The sequence below is a fragment of the Panthera pardus genome, unplaced genomic scaffold (genome assembly GCF_024362965.1).
Source record: "Panthera pardus isolate Hobbes unplaced genomic scaffold, ASM2436296v1 HiC_scaffold_22, whole genome shotgun sequence".
Taxonomy (NCBI): domain Eukaryota; kingdom Metazoa; phylum Chordata; class Mammalia; order Carnivora; family Felidae; genus Panthera; species Panthera pardus.
In genome coordinates, this window is record NW_026526788.1 from 58848595 (window position 1) to 58867077 (window position 18483).

The following is an 18483-nucleotide window of genomic DNA, read 5'->3' on the forward strand; positions in this document are numbered from 1 at the left end:
GCATAATCTCCTAAAAGATTAATTTCTGTGATAACCTATCCAGTTTCCTAATCCTCATTACTATTGTCTTTTGTGTTTTATTAATTATGGAATCAGTGTAAGGTGGTCTCTTGGCATATTACATGCCTAACTAATAAAGATTAGTTGGGATTAAGATTAGCATATAATAACAGCAGCTGTCAAAATAGCAGGGGCTTTAAACAAGAAGTATATTCCTTTCTTATGTGAAAGAAGTTCAGAGGTAGGAAGTCCAGGACTGGTGTTCCACCATATAATCTTTCTTTTCCACCACCCTTAGCACCTGGTTGCCTCAAGTGCTACTGGTATTCCAGTCTTTACATTCAAATTCCCAGAAATCCCACACATTTCTACTTATGGCTAGTTAGGTAGAACTTAGTCAACATGGCCACACCTAATTAATAAGGAAGACTGGGAAATTATTTTTGTTTCAGGCAGCAAGTGTACCTAGATCAAAATCAGTGTTCAGTTGCCAGGAGGAAAGGCAAGAATAGGTATTGGGATGGGCAGCTACCAGTCTGTACCACAATGCCCAAACTGGTCTAATTTCTCTCAGTGCATGAAATCTCAGATCCAGAGAGATCACATTAATTCCGGTGGTGAGGTTTTGGAAGTACAAACCCAAGCTGGCAAAAGCAGATGATGCGCTAAGCTTGATACTTTCTCAACACTGCCAGCTAGTGTAGATTTGTCCACCACAAAAATCTGGAGGTAGGCCAACAGACTGGATCAGCTTTAGGCTAGCACTTGAATTTCCTTTATGAGTAACCCATCCATATTGGGGTAGAGTCCACCTCCAAGGACTGAGGATGGTGTGCTTGCTCGTTTCCCTATAATGTCAGATGTGATGGTGGTAGAAGTTTCTTACCGTGAAAGTAACAGTCATTAATTTCATTTTGTTTTTTCAGATCAGGAAAAACAGATCAAATTTTTTTGACAACACAAGGCTTCCTTACCTCTGCTTATCACTATGTCCAGTGTCCCATACCTGTGTTAAAGTGGCTGTTTCGGGTAAGAGAACGTTTGGGGAGTATAGTTGTCTCCTGTTGCATTTCCTAGTCAAAAGCAAGCAAAATACCACATTTGCACATTACTAGAGAAAAAATTAGCATATCAAACCCATGATTTCAGTGGGTTAAAATGAGGCAAAAAGAGTCAGTGTAGGTAGATTATAAAGGAAATGCTAATGCCAGTAGTGTGCAGAATAGTCCGTAATGTTAGTTGTGCCTAAGACATTTCATCACGCTGGTAAATCATTATTATAGTTAGGCTTTTTTTTTCTTTTTTAATGTTTATTTTTGAGACAGAGAAAGACAGCGCAAGTGGGGGAGGGGCAGGGAGAGAGGGAGACATAGAATTCGAAGCAGGCTTCAGGCTCTGAGCTATGAGCACAGAGCCTGACATGGGGCTCAAACCCACGAACCAGGAGATTGTGACGTGAGCTAAAAAGTCAGACGCTTAACCGACTGAGCCACCCGGCCACCCCTATTACACTTAGTTTTAGAAGAGTTCTAATTCTTACATTATCTGTTTTGGGGGTGGGAGCTTTGTGGGGTTTTTAAAAATCTTTTTTTGTCCCATTTTTATGGAGATTAGTGCATAGATATTTTTAGGATTTTACTTGTTTTCTAACATTTCCCCATTTGTATATAAATATCTCCAACCAAATGTTTCTCTTCCCCATTCATGTTTAATTCTTAAGTCTACTTAAGTAATTATATAAATTTGGGGCGCCTGGGTGGCTCAGTTGGTTGAGTATCTGACTTTGGCTCAGGTCATGATCTCACAGTCTGGAGTTCGAGCCCTGCATCAGGCTCTGTGCTGACAGCTTGGAGCCTGGAGTCTGCTTCAGATTCTGGGTCTCCCTCTTTCTCTGCCCCTCCCCTACTCATGCTCTGTCTCTCTCTGTCTCTCTGTCAAAAGTAAGTAAACATTAAAAATATAATAATTATCTAAATTTTGGGGTGCCTGGGTGGCTCAGTCAGTAAGCGTTTGACTCTTGGTTTCAGCTCAGGTCATAATCTCACAGTTTCATGGGTTCGAGCCCTGCATAGGGCTCTGCACTGATAGCGCGGAGCCTGCTTGGCATTCTCTCTCTCCTTCTCTCTTTGCCCCTCCCCCACTCACACTGTCTCTGTCTCTCTCAGAATAAATAAATAAACTTAAAAATTTTTTTTTAATTTTATAAAAAGTATCTAAAATTTTATGTTATCTGCATGGTAACTTTGTAACAAAAAAATATGATTATTGTGTGTGAAGTGAGAAGTGAGAGAAACATAAGGAGTTTATTCTGGGATTTAAGATAACATCTCAAAGAATGATGAGAACCTAGATATTCCAGTGTAGCCTTTTTTTCATTTTTTTCATATAGCTGGCATTTTTGAGTCCCAGGTGCTGGAGAGAACAGCAATGAGAAAATGTACATTTCTGATCCCCTGAGAGCCACATTCTAGTACTATAGAGGAGACAGACAGTAAATGTGTATGTGGTGTGCATATTTAGAGATCTATTATGTCACGTGGTAAGTGCTATGAAGAAGTAGTAGGCCAGAGTAGATACAGAGAAGTGTCAAGATGGGAAAGTTTGCTTTTTTAAATGTATGTGTAAGATAGTTGATAATGAGTGCCTTACTGATAAGGTGACATCTGAATAAAGATCTGAGAAGAAGGTGCTGGAATGAGTCACGCCACTGTGTGGGAAAAGGGCATTCTAGGCAGAGAGGATAAGTGGTGCGGACCATGAGGCAGGAGTATTACTTCCAGCGGTGAGGAGCTTCCTACCTGGACCCCGGTAAAAAAAAAATTTTTTAAACAGTCCTAATTAAATCAAAATTTGCCTCCCCGTGGTTTTTATATAGTGGTACTAATTATCTTTTCAAGAGCTCTCCAGAAGACGTTTCATCTAACAGTCCTTCGTTCATTTTAAAATAGCTATCATGACCCTCATCTCTCCCCAACACTAAACTCTCTCCAGTCACCAAATTTCTAGTCTCTTTACTGATCATCTTTCTGAATGACCTTTAGCTCCTAAAATGTGTCCCCCATAAATGCACATATGCTCCAGATAAGGTCTTTTTTTTTTTTTTTAATGTTTATTTTTGAAATAGAGATAGACAGAGTGCGGGTGGGGGAGGGGCAGAGAGAGAGAGAAGACCCAGAATCTGAAGCAGGCTCCAGGCTCTGAGCTGTCAGTACAGAGCCCAATGTGGGGCTCGATCTCACAAACCGTGAGATCATGACCTGAGCTGAAGTCAGACACTTTGCTCCCAGATAAGGTCTTTCTTAACAGCAGTCTCCAGTGAGACTCTTTCCCATCTACCCACCGACATATTTTTGTTTTATGCTATATTTATACTTTATGTATATTTTATATTATATATACGTAAATATGTATAAATATATATGTTTTCATATTTTTTTATATTTTATTTTATACTATTTTGTACTGTAGTTAAAAATTTCATTTGCAGTCATGCCAGAGCTTTGTTATTCTCTAATTATGTAACATATCTTTTCTTAAACTTACAAGTAAAATTTTGCATTTATCTGTGTTTATTTTTATCTTGTTGATGTGGGTCCTCATATCCTTTTTTTAAATGTTTATGAGAGAGAGAGAGAGAGAGAGCATGAATGGGAGAGGGGCAGAGAGAGAGGATCACAGGCAGGCTCCGCACTACCAGCGCAGATCCCAATGTGGGGCTCGAACTCATGACCCATGAGATCACAACCTGAGCTGAAATGAAGAGTCCGATGTTCAACTGACAGAGCCACCCCGGTGCCCTCCTCATTATAGCCTCTAAAAACCCTGATGATAACGTTAAAGCATATCTTCGTGTAAGCAGTTTTTATACTCTTTGTATTTATTATTTGAAAACTGTAACAATCATTCATTAATTACTTTTTCTGTGTAAAACACTGTCTCATCTCTCTTTTTCAATTCCAAGTCCCATTTTTCATGATGGATGGAGCATACCAACTTAAAACTATTTTTTCTTTTTTAGAAAGTGTGTCAGAATTTATTTTAATGCTACGGTTCTAGCATTTTTTTTTTTAATCTTTTTGCCCAAAGAATACGAAAACACTAACTCAAAAGGATATGTACATTCTTACGTTTATTGCAGCATTATTTATAATAGCCGAATTACGGAAGCAGCCCAAGCATCCATCAATAGATGAGTGGATGAAGATGTACATGCAGCACACACATACACACACAACGGAATTTTTTTCAGCCATAAAAAAGAATGAAATCTATGGTACTAACAGTTTGTAAATTTAATTGTTAAAGGGTAATTAAAATGTTCGCATTTTCCTGATTTTATCCTAACTGTGTAAAACTAGGAAGACACTTTACTACTTTTTAAAAGCATTTTCAAAGGGATTCACGCTCAATTTTGAAAAGTTCAAGTAAAATTAAGATTTTTTTTAAAGGCTTGTTATTATTTAAAAGGCATTAGCCTCCCCAGTTTCCAGGGACTGCTACATTTTAGTGTTTTCTAGATTGTTCTCTGTGTGTACATAGATTGCTGTATGATAGTATCAACAGAATGTGTTCCGCCTTACGATTTTTTTATTGCAGATAACAAATTATTTTCACATCAGTATAGGTATGTTGTCATCCTTTTCAAGGGCTTTATAGTATTCTGTTGTAGTGTTATGCTGATTTATTTAACCCAGTCTCAATTGATAGACATTAGATTGTTATATACACCTCTTTGCACATTTATTGAATTATCTCCTAGTATTGTGTTGCCCACCTTAGAATTCATTATCCCCCCGAAAAAGATTGTTATCTAAAACTTATCCTGTTTCCAAACATGCCTTTGAGGGGTGCTGCCCACTAGTGGCAAAACATAACACAAACATGATAACCGACTTTTTGACTCAGGTAGATTTTGAAAATGGCAGAAACACACAAATGACACAAATACTAACATACAGTAACACAGGTATGCCTGATTGAAACCAGTGTTTGAGTTATTCTCCCTTATGTGTTAGATTTAAATTTACTGTAATCATAATCTATGGCTACAAAACAAAAGGGAAAGAGGAATGTTTTCCCCTACAAAACCACTTTAAAATTACTTTCAGGGGTACGTGGGTGGTTCAGTTGGTTAAGCATCCAACTCTTGATTTTGGCTCAGGTCATCATCTCTGGTTTGGGAGCTCGAGTCTCCGATCAGGCTCTGCCCTGACAGCGTGGAGCCTGCTTGGGATTCTCTCTCCCTCTCCCCCTCTGCTCCTCCCCTTCTTGCATGTTCTCACGCTCGCTCTCTCTCTCTCTCTCTTAAAATAAATAAACATTAAAAAGATAAAATCACTTTCAATATGTCACATGATTCTTTAAAAATTTTTGAAACTTGAGGGGCGCCTGGGTGGCTCAGTCGGTTGAGCGTCCGACTTCAGCCCGGGTCACGATCTCGCAGTCCGTGAGTTTGAGCCCCGTGTCGGGCTCTGGGCTGATGGCTCAGAGCCTGGAGCCTGCTTCCGATTCTATGTCTCCCTCTCTCCCTGCCCCTCCCCCATTCATGCTCTATCTCTCTCTGTCTCAAAAATAAATAAACGTTAAAAAAAAAAAATTAAAAAAAAAAAAATTTTTGAAACTTGAGATTTTGTTCCCAAAAAATGGTCTTGTAAAGTTAAATTTTATGCCTCTGCATATAAATTCTGTATGTAAAAAGGCTAACTGGATCAAAGTATAAAAACAATAACCTTGCTTAAATATTACCAAATTCCTTTTTAAATTTTACCAAATTATACTTACACTAAGTATACTACCTCTTTCCTAGTACCCTGTGAATACTGGGTATTATCAATATTCTTGATCTTTAACAATCTCAGTCAAGCTTCTCTTGACAAGCTAACGATAGCTTGTCATTTCTCTTTGTATTTCTTTGATTACTAATGATATTGAACATCTTTTAAAAAGTATATTGGTATATTAATTTACATGTATCTTTTCAAATACTTTGGCTAGTTTATGATCTGATTAGATCAACTATCAATCAGCCTTTTCCTTGATGATTAAACAATCAGCATGTTTGAATTGAAGGGGCCCTGATTTTAGAATTAGACCTGGATTTAAATTCCAGCTCCTCATGTATTACTTTGGGTAAAGTATTTTAATTTCTCTGAGCCTGTCTGCTTATATGTAATGATGTATGACCACTTCATAAAACTATTGTAAAGTATTCAAATGAAATGCACATAAAATACCACATTAAAGGAAATGCACATAAAACACTTTTATATATGCATGGCAAATAGTAAATGCTCGTTTTCTTCTTTCTTAATACTTTTATCTACTTTGGCAGATGATGTCGGTTCATACAGACTGTATTGTGTCTGTACAGATTTTAAGCACATTGATGGAAATAACAATTAGAAATGGTGAGTATGTAAATTTACTGATTTAGCATTGTGAATTATTGGTTGCTATGTACGCAGTCTTTCATATCGCTAAACATGTAGATTATTCAGAAATATAGAATAAAAAATTTTTTTTGATCTAAAATCTTTAATAATGAAATGAAACTCCAATCAAAAATGAGTATCTGCATTTTTCTAGTTGCACTGAGAAAAAGGGTATAAGATCTTGAGGTGACAACCCTTACCTAATACTTACCTACCAACTCATGGGTTACTGTCCTGGGTAAGTGGAAATAGCAAGTTTGTTTATTTATTTAGCCATTTACTTTAACTGGCTTATTGGCAAACAAGTATTGTGCTGATTATGCACTGAGGAGACTGAAAATATCCGCTACAGAAATGTGACAATTGCTTTCTCACCTTTGAGATCCCTTATAATGAAATAAGCGTTATGATTTATGTGTTTCATTTGTTTTGAGGATTGGGACTATATGGGCACTGAAGATGATAAAATCTTTCTGTATTAGCAGTAGTTGATATTTTACCATTGTTATTTTCAGATTTTTCAAAATGTGTTACTTCCTCCTGAGTTACACCCATTTATTCATCATCACTCTCAGATACTTTCATAAATGTCATTTCCTTCACATTTACTTAAACACCTATAATTCCTATATGATCATTCTAAATAACTATATTGCTTACATATCATTACCAGATGTCATTTCTGTAAAATGGTAATAATCCATGTTTCACATGCTGACTGTGCATCTGTGAACCTGGAATTTGGGATAAAATATTTTTTTCTATTAACTAGATACCTTCAGTGATTCACCAGTTTGGCCCTGGATCCCATCATTATCTGATATAGCAGCTGTGTTTTTCAATATGGGAATTGATTTTAGGTCTTTGTTTCCTCTGGAGAATCTTCAGCCAGACTTTAATGAAGACAATCTAGTGTAAGTTTTCTTTTCATAATTAACTTCAAAAACATTCTTTTAAACAATTTGTAATACACTAACAGTTAATATTCATTTGATAGGTTCAGTACCCATCCTTGATTTTTTTAAATCTCTCAAAGTTGAAATGGATCTTAAGTTAGACACATTTTTAATCTAAAAGTCATCATCATGGGGGTACCTTGGGTGGCTCAATCGATTAAGCATCTGAGTCTTGATCTCAGGTCAGGTCTTGATCTCAGGGTTGTCATTTCAAGCCCTGCATTGGGCTGCATGCTAGGCTTGGAGCCTACTTAAAAAAAAAAGGCGGGGGGCATCATCGTGTTTAACAAGGAAGAAATAGAAACATTTAAAATCTTTAATTTTTTTTTTTTTTTTTAAATAACACTGCCCATTGTTATTTGACATTATTCTGTTGGAGGTACTGAGTAAAGCAACTAGGTAAGAGAAAAAAATAAGAGATACAAAAACTGCAAATGAGTTGAAGGTTTCATTATTTGCAGAAGTATGTTAATGTATGCAAAGAAGCCTAACACTCAGCTAAAAAGCTATAACAAATTAAAAAAAAAAAAGAGAGAAATTGGTATGGGGCTCCTGGCTGACCCAGTCAGTGGAGCATGTGACTCTTGATCTCAGGGTTGTGAGTTCAAGCCCCACATTAGGCATGGAGCCTACTTTAAAAAAGAGAAATTGTTATGGATGCCAGGGTACAAAGTTAATAAAGAGAAATTAGTAACCTTCAGATAGATGAACTGTACCTGGTTTAAAAGATAAACTGGCTGGCTTAGTCAGTAGAGCATGTGATTTTGATCTCAGGGTCGTGAGTTCGAGCCCCACATTGAGGGTAGAGATTACATTTAAAAATGTTTTAATAAAATCTTTTAAAAAGAGATAAACCAGACTTCATTTACAATAATAAGAAAAATATATGAAGTACCTAGGAATAAACTTAAATAGAAGAGAGTGTGTGTGTGTGTAAAAACATTACTAAGAGACAAAATAAAAGACCTAAATAAATGAAAGAGCATACCATGCTTTCAGATAGGAAAACTCAAAGCATTGTAATATAAGTATGTGAGAGCACCTAAAGTTGAGCCATTAACTTAATGAAATTCGAATAAGAAATGCCAGTCAGATATTTTGTAGGGAGGGGGAGAGTTGAGACTATACAAGTGATTCTAAAGTCATATGGAAAAAAATAATATGCTGAAAATCTTTGAGAAAGAAGAGTTAGGAGGCAGGATCGGCCTTAGCAGATATAAGTATGGGACAAGTACAAGGTTCAAAGCTGTCAGTGGAATGAAATAAGTCCAAAATAGAACCAAGTACATATAGATACTATGTAAATGCTAAAGGTGATATTTCCACAAATGAGGAAAGAGTAGGCTTATTGAGTATCTGGTATTATCCAGTATTTGGAAAAATGAGTAGCCATCTAGAAAAAATTTTTGCATCCATACCTCAAACTAATAGAGCAAAGATTTAAATGTATGCAATGAAACCATAAAAGTAATAGAAGAAACAAGATTTTTATAACCCTAGAAAAGACGGTTTTATGTATGAACTAACACTCAAAAGGCATAAAAAGGAAAATTAACTTATTTGACCACATTAAAAACAGATTACCATGACAGTGTTCACTATACACAAAGTCAAAAGAAAAACTTCAAAAAGGAGTGGGAAAGAGATACATATTCAGATGAATTTTCCATGTTCGTATATGTATGAATGAAACAACTCTGGTTACAGACAAAGGTTTAGTTTCAAATTAAGAAAAACAGAAAATAGACATAGAAAAATGGACAAAGGAATAAACTGATCACAGGAATAAAAATGGTTCTTAAGCATGATAATATACTCATCTTAACTTCTAAGAGAAAGGTAAATTCTTGTTACTTGGTATATCTAAAGCCAAACTCTTATCTCTCCAGTTCCCTTTCTACTCCATACATGTTCCTTTATTGCTCCGATGCAATCTGTATCTAAAAATATATTGGATAGCACATTTTCAGATAAGACTATATTCCAGCACTTAATTTTTTTTTAATTTTTTTTTTTGACATTTATTTATTTTTGAGAGACAGACAGAGACAGTGAATGAGCAGGGGAGGGGGAGACAGAAAGGGAGACACAGAATCCGAAGCAGGCTTCAGGCTCTGAGCTGTTAGCACAGAGCCCGATGCAGGACTCGAACCCACAAACCATGAGATCATGACCTGAGCCGAAGTCAGACACTTAACCAACTGAGCCACCTAGGTGCCCCTCCATCAGTTTAAATAGGGAAAATAATGCTTTCCCAGCCTATCTAAAAAACCCAACCATTTCCCCCAGATATTACTAAGATAGTCAAACTACCTATATTTAAAAAGTTAAAATACCAATGATTTTATTAACATTTAATGAATTCAATCATGTGTGGTAATTTTGTATGTTGTATGCAACAGATTTGAATTTTTCTTCACTGTTGCAAGCAGGTACTATAGTGGAAATAGTGAAATAAAGATATAAATGCATTAAGACATAACACATGCAAATGATACTTAGTAAAGTAGTTTATTTATTGGTTACTTATCAGTTGAAAAGTTGACCTCAGTGAGGTTTGGTGACTCCAGCAGGGAGGTGGTGGCTGTAGTCACTGTTGCTGTGTAGTGATAGGCATTGATGAGGACAGGAAAGCAGGAGGGAGCTGGTAAAGGAATGAGCGAAACGTGATGAAATGCCTGTGTAGGCAACACAAGTACAAGACTGAATCCTGTTGAGATACGACTGCAGCTCTTCTCACTAAGACTCACATGCAGCCTAACCATTTTTGCTGGTAGGCATGAAATGTTTGAAGGTGCTTAAATATTCAGATAGGGAGACTAAGATACTAAAAGATAGATAGTAGAACAGTTCTTTTCTTTTTTTTCTTTTTAATTTTTTTTTTATGTAATACTATGTATTGCCACATTATTATTTTTTAATTAATTTATTTATTTTGACGGGGGTGGGAGGGAGAAGCCCAAGAAGGCTCTGCGCTGACAGTGCCCCAGTGCAGGGCTCAAACTCACGAACTGCGAGATGGTGACCTGAGCCAATATCAAGAGTCAGATGCTTAACCGACTGAGCCATCCAGGCTCCCTGAACAGTTCTTTTCTTGACCGTTATTCTGTTAGATGTACAGACTTAAAATATGAGTCATAACTCTTTCTTTTCTACATTCCATCAGCTCTCACATCCCTGTGTTCTTCCTCTGCTCATCTCACAGCTGTTCCTTCTTTTTTTGTTCCCAGGGTCAGTCTGATTCAGATCCTCTTTTCATGCCTACTCTGGTAATAAAAAAAAAAAAAAAAAAAAAAAAAAAAATCTCCTTTTCCCCAGGGGCTTTCTACCCCCAAGATATTCTTTTCAATGTTGGAGGATTCCTTTTATGAAAGTATAGCCTTAAACTTCTATCTCCCCTATTCTCAAACCTTTACATCTTGTATTTAAGACTACAGTTTGATTCTGACCTATTTTCTATTTTGCTCTCCCTTTTGTTCTAACCAAATTGATTTGTTCACTGTTCCTTCATATTAGTCATTGTGGCATTGGCTTTTCCTCCTGCTGGTCTCTCACCTCCATCATCAGTGTCTGCTCACCAAAACATTACCTGTCTCACTTATTGAAGCACTGTTGGAAAGAGCAAGACAGTATGGAGACAGATTAAATAAATCATGATACGTTTATAATCAACACAAGTACTAATAGTTATATATTGCTTACTATGTGCCAGGTGCAGTTCTGAGGGCATAACATATAGTACTTCATTTCATAGTCACTACAGCTATTAGATAGTATTTTCACTCCCATTTTACAGGCAAGTCAGGCACAGAGAGGTTAAGTAATTTTCCTGAGGTTAACTAGCTAAGAAGGCACACAGGACTACCAAGCAGAGACTTTAAGAGATAAGAAAGCTTTTCACTTATAGTTATGGAAGTATCTGTAAGATATATTAGGTGAAAGTGCACAACAGAGCATATAGTATATGTTACCATTTATATTAAAGGGGGCCATATATTCATATTTATTTGTGTATACATAAAATGCCCGTGGAAGGAAGGGTTAAAACTAGTAGTGATTGTGGGGAGGGAAATGGGTGGCAGAAGGTCTAGACTGAAAGGGTGGTTCTGCGCAGCGTACCATACCTTCATACCTTTTGAGGTTTTTTAACCATATGAAGATATTTATTCAAAAAAGTAAACAAGGGGGTCGCCTGGGTAGCTCAATTGGTTAAGCATCTGACTTCAGCTCAGGTCACGATCTCATGGTTCATGGATTCGAACACCGCGTGAGCCGTGCTGACAGCTCAGAGCCTACCTACAGCCTGCTTCGGATTCTGTGTCTGACTTTCTCTCTGCCCCTCCCCACCCCCCAAAATAAGTAAACATATAAAAATTTTTCCTTAAGTAAAATAACTTTTGAAAGCCAAATTCATGTGTCTCCTCCTCCATGAACCTTCACCGATTACCTCAACCGGAATTGGGGTGCTTAAAATTGTTTCTTTATATTTGCTCTCTATTCATGAGGTCTTTATTATGAGTTCTTCGTAGCCAGAGCTACCTTCTACATAGTTCTCTGACACCAAGAGCAGTGAGGATACTGCCTTATAAAAAGTAGCTTTTCAAGGAAAAACTAATGCATAAAGACGGAAATCAGACTGGTGTTTACTGAAATGGGAGATAGTAAAGTTACTTGGATCTGGCATGAAGGGACTTTTGTGGGTAATGGAAAAATGTTCTACTTCTTGATTCTGTTGGTGGTTATGCTCCTATATACATTGATCACAACTTAAAATGGATATGTTCCTTTTATTGTTTATAAGTTATGCCTAAACAAAACTTAGTTTTTGTTGTTCAGTATTTCTTAAAATCATTATTTTGTGCCCAATTTCACATTGTTTTATTCACTTTTCAATAGTTCTGAAACACAGATGACATTGGGAGGGAAAGGAAGTGAAGATTCATCTTGTAAGCCAATTTTTTCAACTCTTCCTGAAACCAACATTTTAAATGTGGTTAAGGTAGGGAAAAACTCTTTTTAATGTCTTTAGCACAAAACTGGAACCATTTAGTTTTGTGGTTAGTTGTTTTAAAACAAAATCACTAGTGTTTTTACCAGGTGATTTCCAATCTCTGGAATTTCTTAGCAGTAATCTTTGTAGTAAACATTGTTTTTGCTGTTTTTATTTTTGTTTTAGTATTAGGAGTGAAAGGGAACTTTAGCTCAAAGTTACAGAATTAATGTATTTCTAGGAATACCTTTACCAAGAAGCTTTTAGAAACCAGTATTTTTTAGAAACAATTTTTTTTAGAGTTAGGATGTATGAAAATAAAAGTTACTACTTACCATATGACTTAGTGATTAAGAATTAATAATAGGGTCACCTGGGAGGCTCAGTCAGTTGAGTGCATGACTTTTGATTTCGGCTCAGGTCCTGATACCAGGGTCCTGGGACTGGGTCCCAAGGCAGATTCCTCACTGAGCATGGAGCCTGCTTAGGATGCTCCCTTGCTAGCCCTCGCTTGCACGCTCTCTCCCTCTCTCCCTCTCTCTCTCTCTCTCCCCCTCTCCCCCCCTCCCCCTCCTCTCCCCTTACCACCTCCCTCTGCCCCTTTCCCCACTCAGACATGCACATGTGCATGTATGCCCACTGGCTCTGCTTGCTCCTGCTCACTTGCGCTCTCTCTCTCTGTCTTTCTCTCTCTCTCTCTCTCTCTCTCTCTCTCTCTCTGAAAACAAAAAACGAATAACAGTGTTAAATCTTTTTAGTGGCTGAATCAAAGCAGTGATACTGAGCCATTTAAAAAAAATCTGAATGAAAATTAGAGAAGAAAATACTTATGTCCTAATTTAACTATTAACATGCATGTTTCTTTTTGCCTTCTTTTTTCTAGACATCTGGATGTTTTGTTTTCTATAACTTCTCTTTTGTATTTTTTGTCAGAAAGTTTTCAAATTTAAACTCTTCAAGTAAAATGTATCTCCTTAAGTTGTTTTGTCTCTACACTTCTGTCACAGTTTCTAGGCTTGTGTACATCTATACATCCAGAAGGTTACCAGGATCGTGAGATAATGTTGCTTATTTTAATGTTGTTTAAAATGAGTTTGGAAAAACAGCTGAAACAGATTCCTCTAGTGGACTTTCAGAGCCTCCTGATAAATCTGATGAAAAACATTAGAGATTGGAACACAAAGGTAACTGTACTTAAAGCCTTTCTATTGGTTTTAGCGTTGGTCTTTTTGTCTGCATCACAATTTGACTTTCATAGTGCATACAGAATTAATAGTTTCTAAACTCAATTAAGATCTTTGGCAGATGAAAAATAAACTGAGGAAGGGGTCTTCTTTGCTGGAACTGTATTTAAATTTATGATAATTGAATCTTCTCTAAAACTGCAGCCGTACATTCAAAAAAAAGTATTTATTGGGGATTTACTGTGGTTCAGCAGTAACGTAGGTACAGCTGTGAAAAACCTAAAGCCCTTGCCTTCGTGGCAGTTTTATGCTTGTGAGAGGGTTAGGTAATAAAGTAAATGTAGATTATAATATGTCAAGTTGTAATAAAGGCTACAAATTAAAATAAAGCAGGACATGGGTATAGAGAATAGCAAGGCTGGGAGGCTCTGCTATTTCAGGTAGGGCAGTCAGGGAAGGCCTTTCTGAAGTGACCTTCAAGGAGAGCCCTACATGAAATGATGAAGCAAAGTCACACATATAATAAAAATTTTAGTTGCACATCTGTAGCCACATTGAGGGTAAACATGTATAATTTTTGATAGGTTTTTAAAAACTAGATTTTTCAATCTTTTTTGGTGGAAAATTTCAAACGTGCAAAAGTAGATGAGTATGATAAACCCCTAAGTACCTATCACGCAGTTTGAACAATTAACAAGATATAATCAACCTTGTCTCATCTGTTACCCTCATCCCATACTTCACTCCCCCACTCAGAGATTATTTTGAAGCAATTTTGTTAGACTTTAAATACTGTGAAATAGTTGAGGATCCCTAAAATGCAAGAAAGCACACAGGTCAGAAACGTGCGATCTTCTGCAATTCTCATTATACACCTTCAGAAGATGGCATTTGTATTTAGATCAGTTTAGATTTAGATTTGTAATTCTTCCAGAGGACTGTTTAGATACAGGTAGAGGTATAGCACAAAACCTGAAAGCCAAGTGAAATTCTGCTAAATGTATCTGTTCAGTCCTAGAGTTTAAAATAAAACTAAATCCGTGTACTGTGTGTGTTTTATCAGGTTCTAGACTCCATGCTATTTCTGAAAACGAGTGCTCTTTTTGTCATAATGCTTCCATTAAGGCAGTAAAGGATGTGGATGGTCTGTTAGAAGTTGGTTCCACTGACCTGTTTGAAAAATCTTGCTTATTCTTTGTTTTCAGGTGCCTGAACTCTGTCTGGCCATAAATGAACTGTCTAGTCATCCCCACAACCTTCTGTGGTTGGTACAGCTGGTCCCTAACTGGACATCTCGTGGAAGGTATTGAAAATTGAGAATTAAGCGTGAAGAAAAACGTATGTTTATATTAATGAAATGCTTTTGGGCTCTTTATTCCCTTTCATCATTCCTTTGAATGTTAGATCAGTCTTTTATTTCATATTCAACTGTGGGAAAGGGCATTGACAGCCTGACTCTAATACTTAAAATATTTTATGTATTATGTATTTTATGTATTTTATTTATCATAAAATAAAATATTTTATGATATTCTTGAATTTTTTTTTTTAAGTAGGCTTCACGCCCAGTGTGGGGCTTGAACTCACCACCCTGAGATTAAGAGTCACATGCTCTACCAATGGAGCCAGACAGGCAGTCCATAGTATTCTTTTTTAAATTTTAGCTTGTAACAATACAGATACAGATGGCACATATGAAAATGAATGAACTGGCTTTTTTCTTTTTTTTCTTTTTTTTGCTTTAGTAAAAATAAATTCAGGCAATAAAATAGGTTTTCTCTCAGTAAATCAGCATGGTCAAAGGTAAAGGCTCTTAATGATTTGCCTGAGTTTCACACAGTTCTAACTTTATGTACAAATATTTTACGTGAAAATTTTACTGTTCTGTGGAAGTTTATACGTTCTTGTACTGCCTTCTCTTGAAACATTAGCTATGTTTCCAATTAGAAGAGCAACTTTTGGCTCATTGCTTCTCAAGCAGTGTTGATTAAAATGCATTTTAAATACTTTTAAATTCTAATTCCAGGCAACTGAGACAGTGCCTCAGCCTAGTGATTATTTCAAAGCTTTTGGATGAGAAACATGAAGATATCCCTAATGCCAATAATCTTCAGGTATAAATAATATTTCTGCTTTCTTTTTACAAATGGGAAAGATAGTGGGGTAGGTGTAGGGAAAATTGATGTTTCTTAGGTCAAAAGTTCTAGGGGTTAGATCTCAAGTCTCAGGCATAACACTCTTTATGTAATCTTTAGAATGGTCCTTCCTAATGAGATCCGTTACATGGAGATGATACCATACCCAACACCATATAGAATGGTTGTGGACAATTAGATGAATTAATGTGTGGACACTCCTGGGAAAGTCATAATGTGCTATATAAATAGGACTATTTAGTTCACCTTATCAAGATTAGCAGTTTTATCACAGGATTAGAAGTTGCAGAACCACTGTACATTAATTGCATCTTGTACCTGTTTTAATACTAGTCTTTAAGTTGTAGAGCTTAAACATGGTTGTCCTCTAGTACTTGTTCAGTACTGAATATATCATATATATGTGAGTGGGTTTAAACATGTCCACTGGAAGCTCCACTGAGAGGCCCTGAAAGCTTTTTACAAACATTAATAGCACTAAGGGGGCTACAGGGCCTACACATAGTTGGAATTTTAAAACTCAATGTATAATCTGATCTAGATGTGTTCTTGTGTGAACTTCAATTCAGTATAAGATACTCTACAGGTCCTCGGGATGAAAAAATGAATTAGATAGAGACTCTGCCCTTGAAAACATAATCTACGTTGAAACAAAATAAACCAGCCGTTGTGGTTCATTGTAGTAAGAACAATGATAGAAGTATGCACAGGATGCAGAGGGACACAGAGATTGAAAGGGATAGTAGAGTTCTGGTCGATTTGATTCCAGATATATGGGGACCATTTCTGAGCCACCAGCCAAATAGCTCTCAATCCTTTCAGTGATACCTACTTCCATCAAAAGAGAATTCTTTTCAGAATTCAGTGACTTCTCTTCACAGCGAGATTCAGTTTTGCTGACTTTCAAATAATTTCACAGAGAAAGCATTCCCTTTTGCCTCTGTTGTAATGCCGTTTAGTCTCCTCCTCCAGCTTTTATCCTCCATTACAAGTATTGAACCTTTTAATTTAAAATCCCTTTTAAGCAATTGAGGACTTTTAAGTAAAGGAGAATCGTTATCGCTGGACTATAAAGAAAGCTAAAGGGGCAAAATTAGAGAAGTCCAGATGAACAGAGGATCACTGACAAAAAAGTAGACTGGGAAAGAGCAGTTGCATTGCTTCATATTGTTCAGTTTCTCTTCTTTCTGTTAATAGATATCAGTCCTACATCGCTACCTTGTGCAAATGAAACCGTCGGATTTGTTGAAGAAAATGGTCCTGAAGAAAAGGGCTGAACAACCAAATGGCACTATTGATGATAGCCTTCATTTGGAGCTTGAAAAGCAGGTATCCAGGGCTAGGTCATTTCAAAAAAATACATATGAGCATGACTGATGCCAACTTTTTAACTACAGACTGATTTAGAGACTCAGATACATTCTAGCAAACACAGTTATAAAGTAAATGATATTTTTTTACTTCTTGCTGTCATGAAACTCCACTATTCTTGAGAGTTGAGAATTGAAGTTATAGGATGGTTTTTGGTAATTTAATACTGGGAGTATTTTTTGTAGTCCTTTACTAGGGCAGTTAGGAGATGGTAAAAGGAACACACTTGACTTAGGAGTCAGGAAGCTTAGGCTAAATGGTTGGCATTTCCCTACATACCAGCTCAGTTAACTTTAGCAAATTCTTAATCCTTCCTGGGCAACTCTCCTAACTTGTAAACTGGGATGACATCTATGCTAGCAAATTCATGAGTGTTTGTTTTATTTATTTCTCTAACAGGCATATTATCTGACCTACATTCTTCTTCATTTAGTTGGTGAAGTTAGTTGTTCTCATTCTTTCTCTTCTGGACAACGGGTAGGTAGTTTTTAGTGCTATTTTGTTTTCAATAAGTGTCACTATTGATGGAATGAATGGATGTTCTTTACATAGGAGAAAACTTGGTAAAAGTTAACTTGGAGTTTGCTCTAGAAATCCCAGTGTACGCTGAAAAGAGGGAAGTAATAGTAGCTTTGCAACCATATCATTGACAAGAATTTTTTTCAGTACGTGCTAGTTCTGTTTATTGGAGTGTAATTTAACCATCATAACTTGACAACAATGTAATACATTAATAAGATAATCAAGCTCACCAAATGGGCCAGCTCTAAGCTGGTTTCTTCCAGTCTCTTTTCCCGCTACACTTTCTTTTTCTTTAGAAATAATAGTTGCCTTCAGAATTAAACTGATAGTAAGTCAGGCTACTTTAGATACACATTTCTTAATTATCCCCCTGCGTTAAACTTTTCATCTTGAATTATTCTGTTCTTCCAAAACTACCATAATCCGTACTTCTGGAGAAAGTTCTTGTTTAAGTCCTCATGTTTCTCTAGGTATTCCTAGAGAATACTCTAGGTATTCCAACCTGTCTTATATTTGTTTACTTTTTTTAATGTTTATTTTTTTATTTTTGGGAGAGGGAGAGAGAGCGCATGCGAGTGGGGGAAGTGCAGAGATTAGGAGAGACTCTGAAGTGGGCTCCAGGCTGACAGCAGAGAGCCCAAGGTGGGACTCAAACTGCAAAAGTCAGATATTTAACCAACTGAGCTATGCAGGTCCCCCTTCCAGGCATTGTGAAAAGGACACGAGACTGGTTGATGTGGGGTTTTCTTGGGTTTTGTTGTTTGTTTGTTTTGTTTTTTGTTAAGTAGACACACAATGTTGCATTAGTTTCAGGTGTATGATGCAGTGATTCGACAGATTTATGTATTACGCTGTGCTCACCACAAGTGTAGC

At 36.7% G+C, this 18483-nt stretch overlaps 1 protein-coding gene across 5 annotated transcripts in view; it reads left to right on the top strand.

Annotated features, from left to right (window-relative positions):
* The window catches only part of SLF2 (SMC5-SMC6 complex localization factor 2), a 48289-nt gene that overhangs the window by 15346 nt on the left and 14460 nt on the right, over window positions 1-18483 (top strand). For all 5 annotated transcript variants that reach the window (XR_002082604.2, XM_019459171.2, XM_019459172.2 and 2 more), the window contains 9 exons: window positions 927-1029; window positions 6332-6407; window positions 7204-7345; window positions 12284-12386; window positions 13385-13561; window positions 14767-14864; window positions 15588-15675; window positions 16915-17046; window positions 17488-17565. Coding sequence is in view for 4 of the 5 variants with exons in the window: in XM_019459171.2 (XP_019314716.1) it covers window positions 927-1029; window positions 6332-6407; window positions 7204-7345; window positions 12284-12386; window positions 13385-13561; window positions 14767-14864; window positions 15588-15675; window positions 16915-17046; window positions 17488-17565 (997 nt within the window). In the remaining variant the exon portion in view is untranslated. The remainder of the gene's footprint in view (window positions 1-926; window positions 1030-6331; window positions 6408-7203; window positions 7346-12283; window positions 12387-13384; window positions 13562-14766; window positions 14865-15587; window positions 15676-16914; window positions 17047-17487; window positions 17566-18483) is intronic.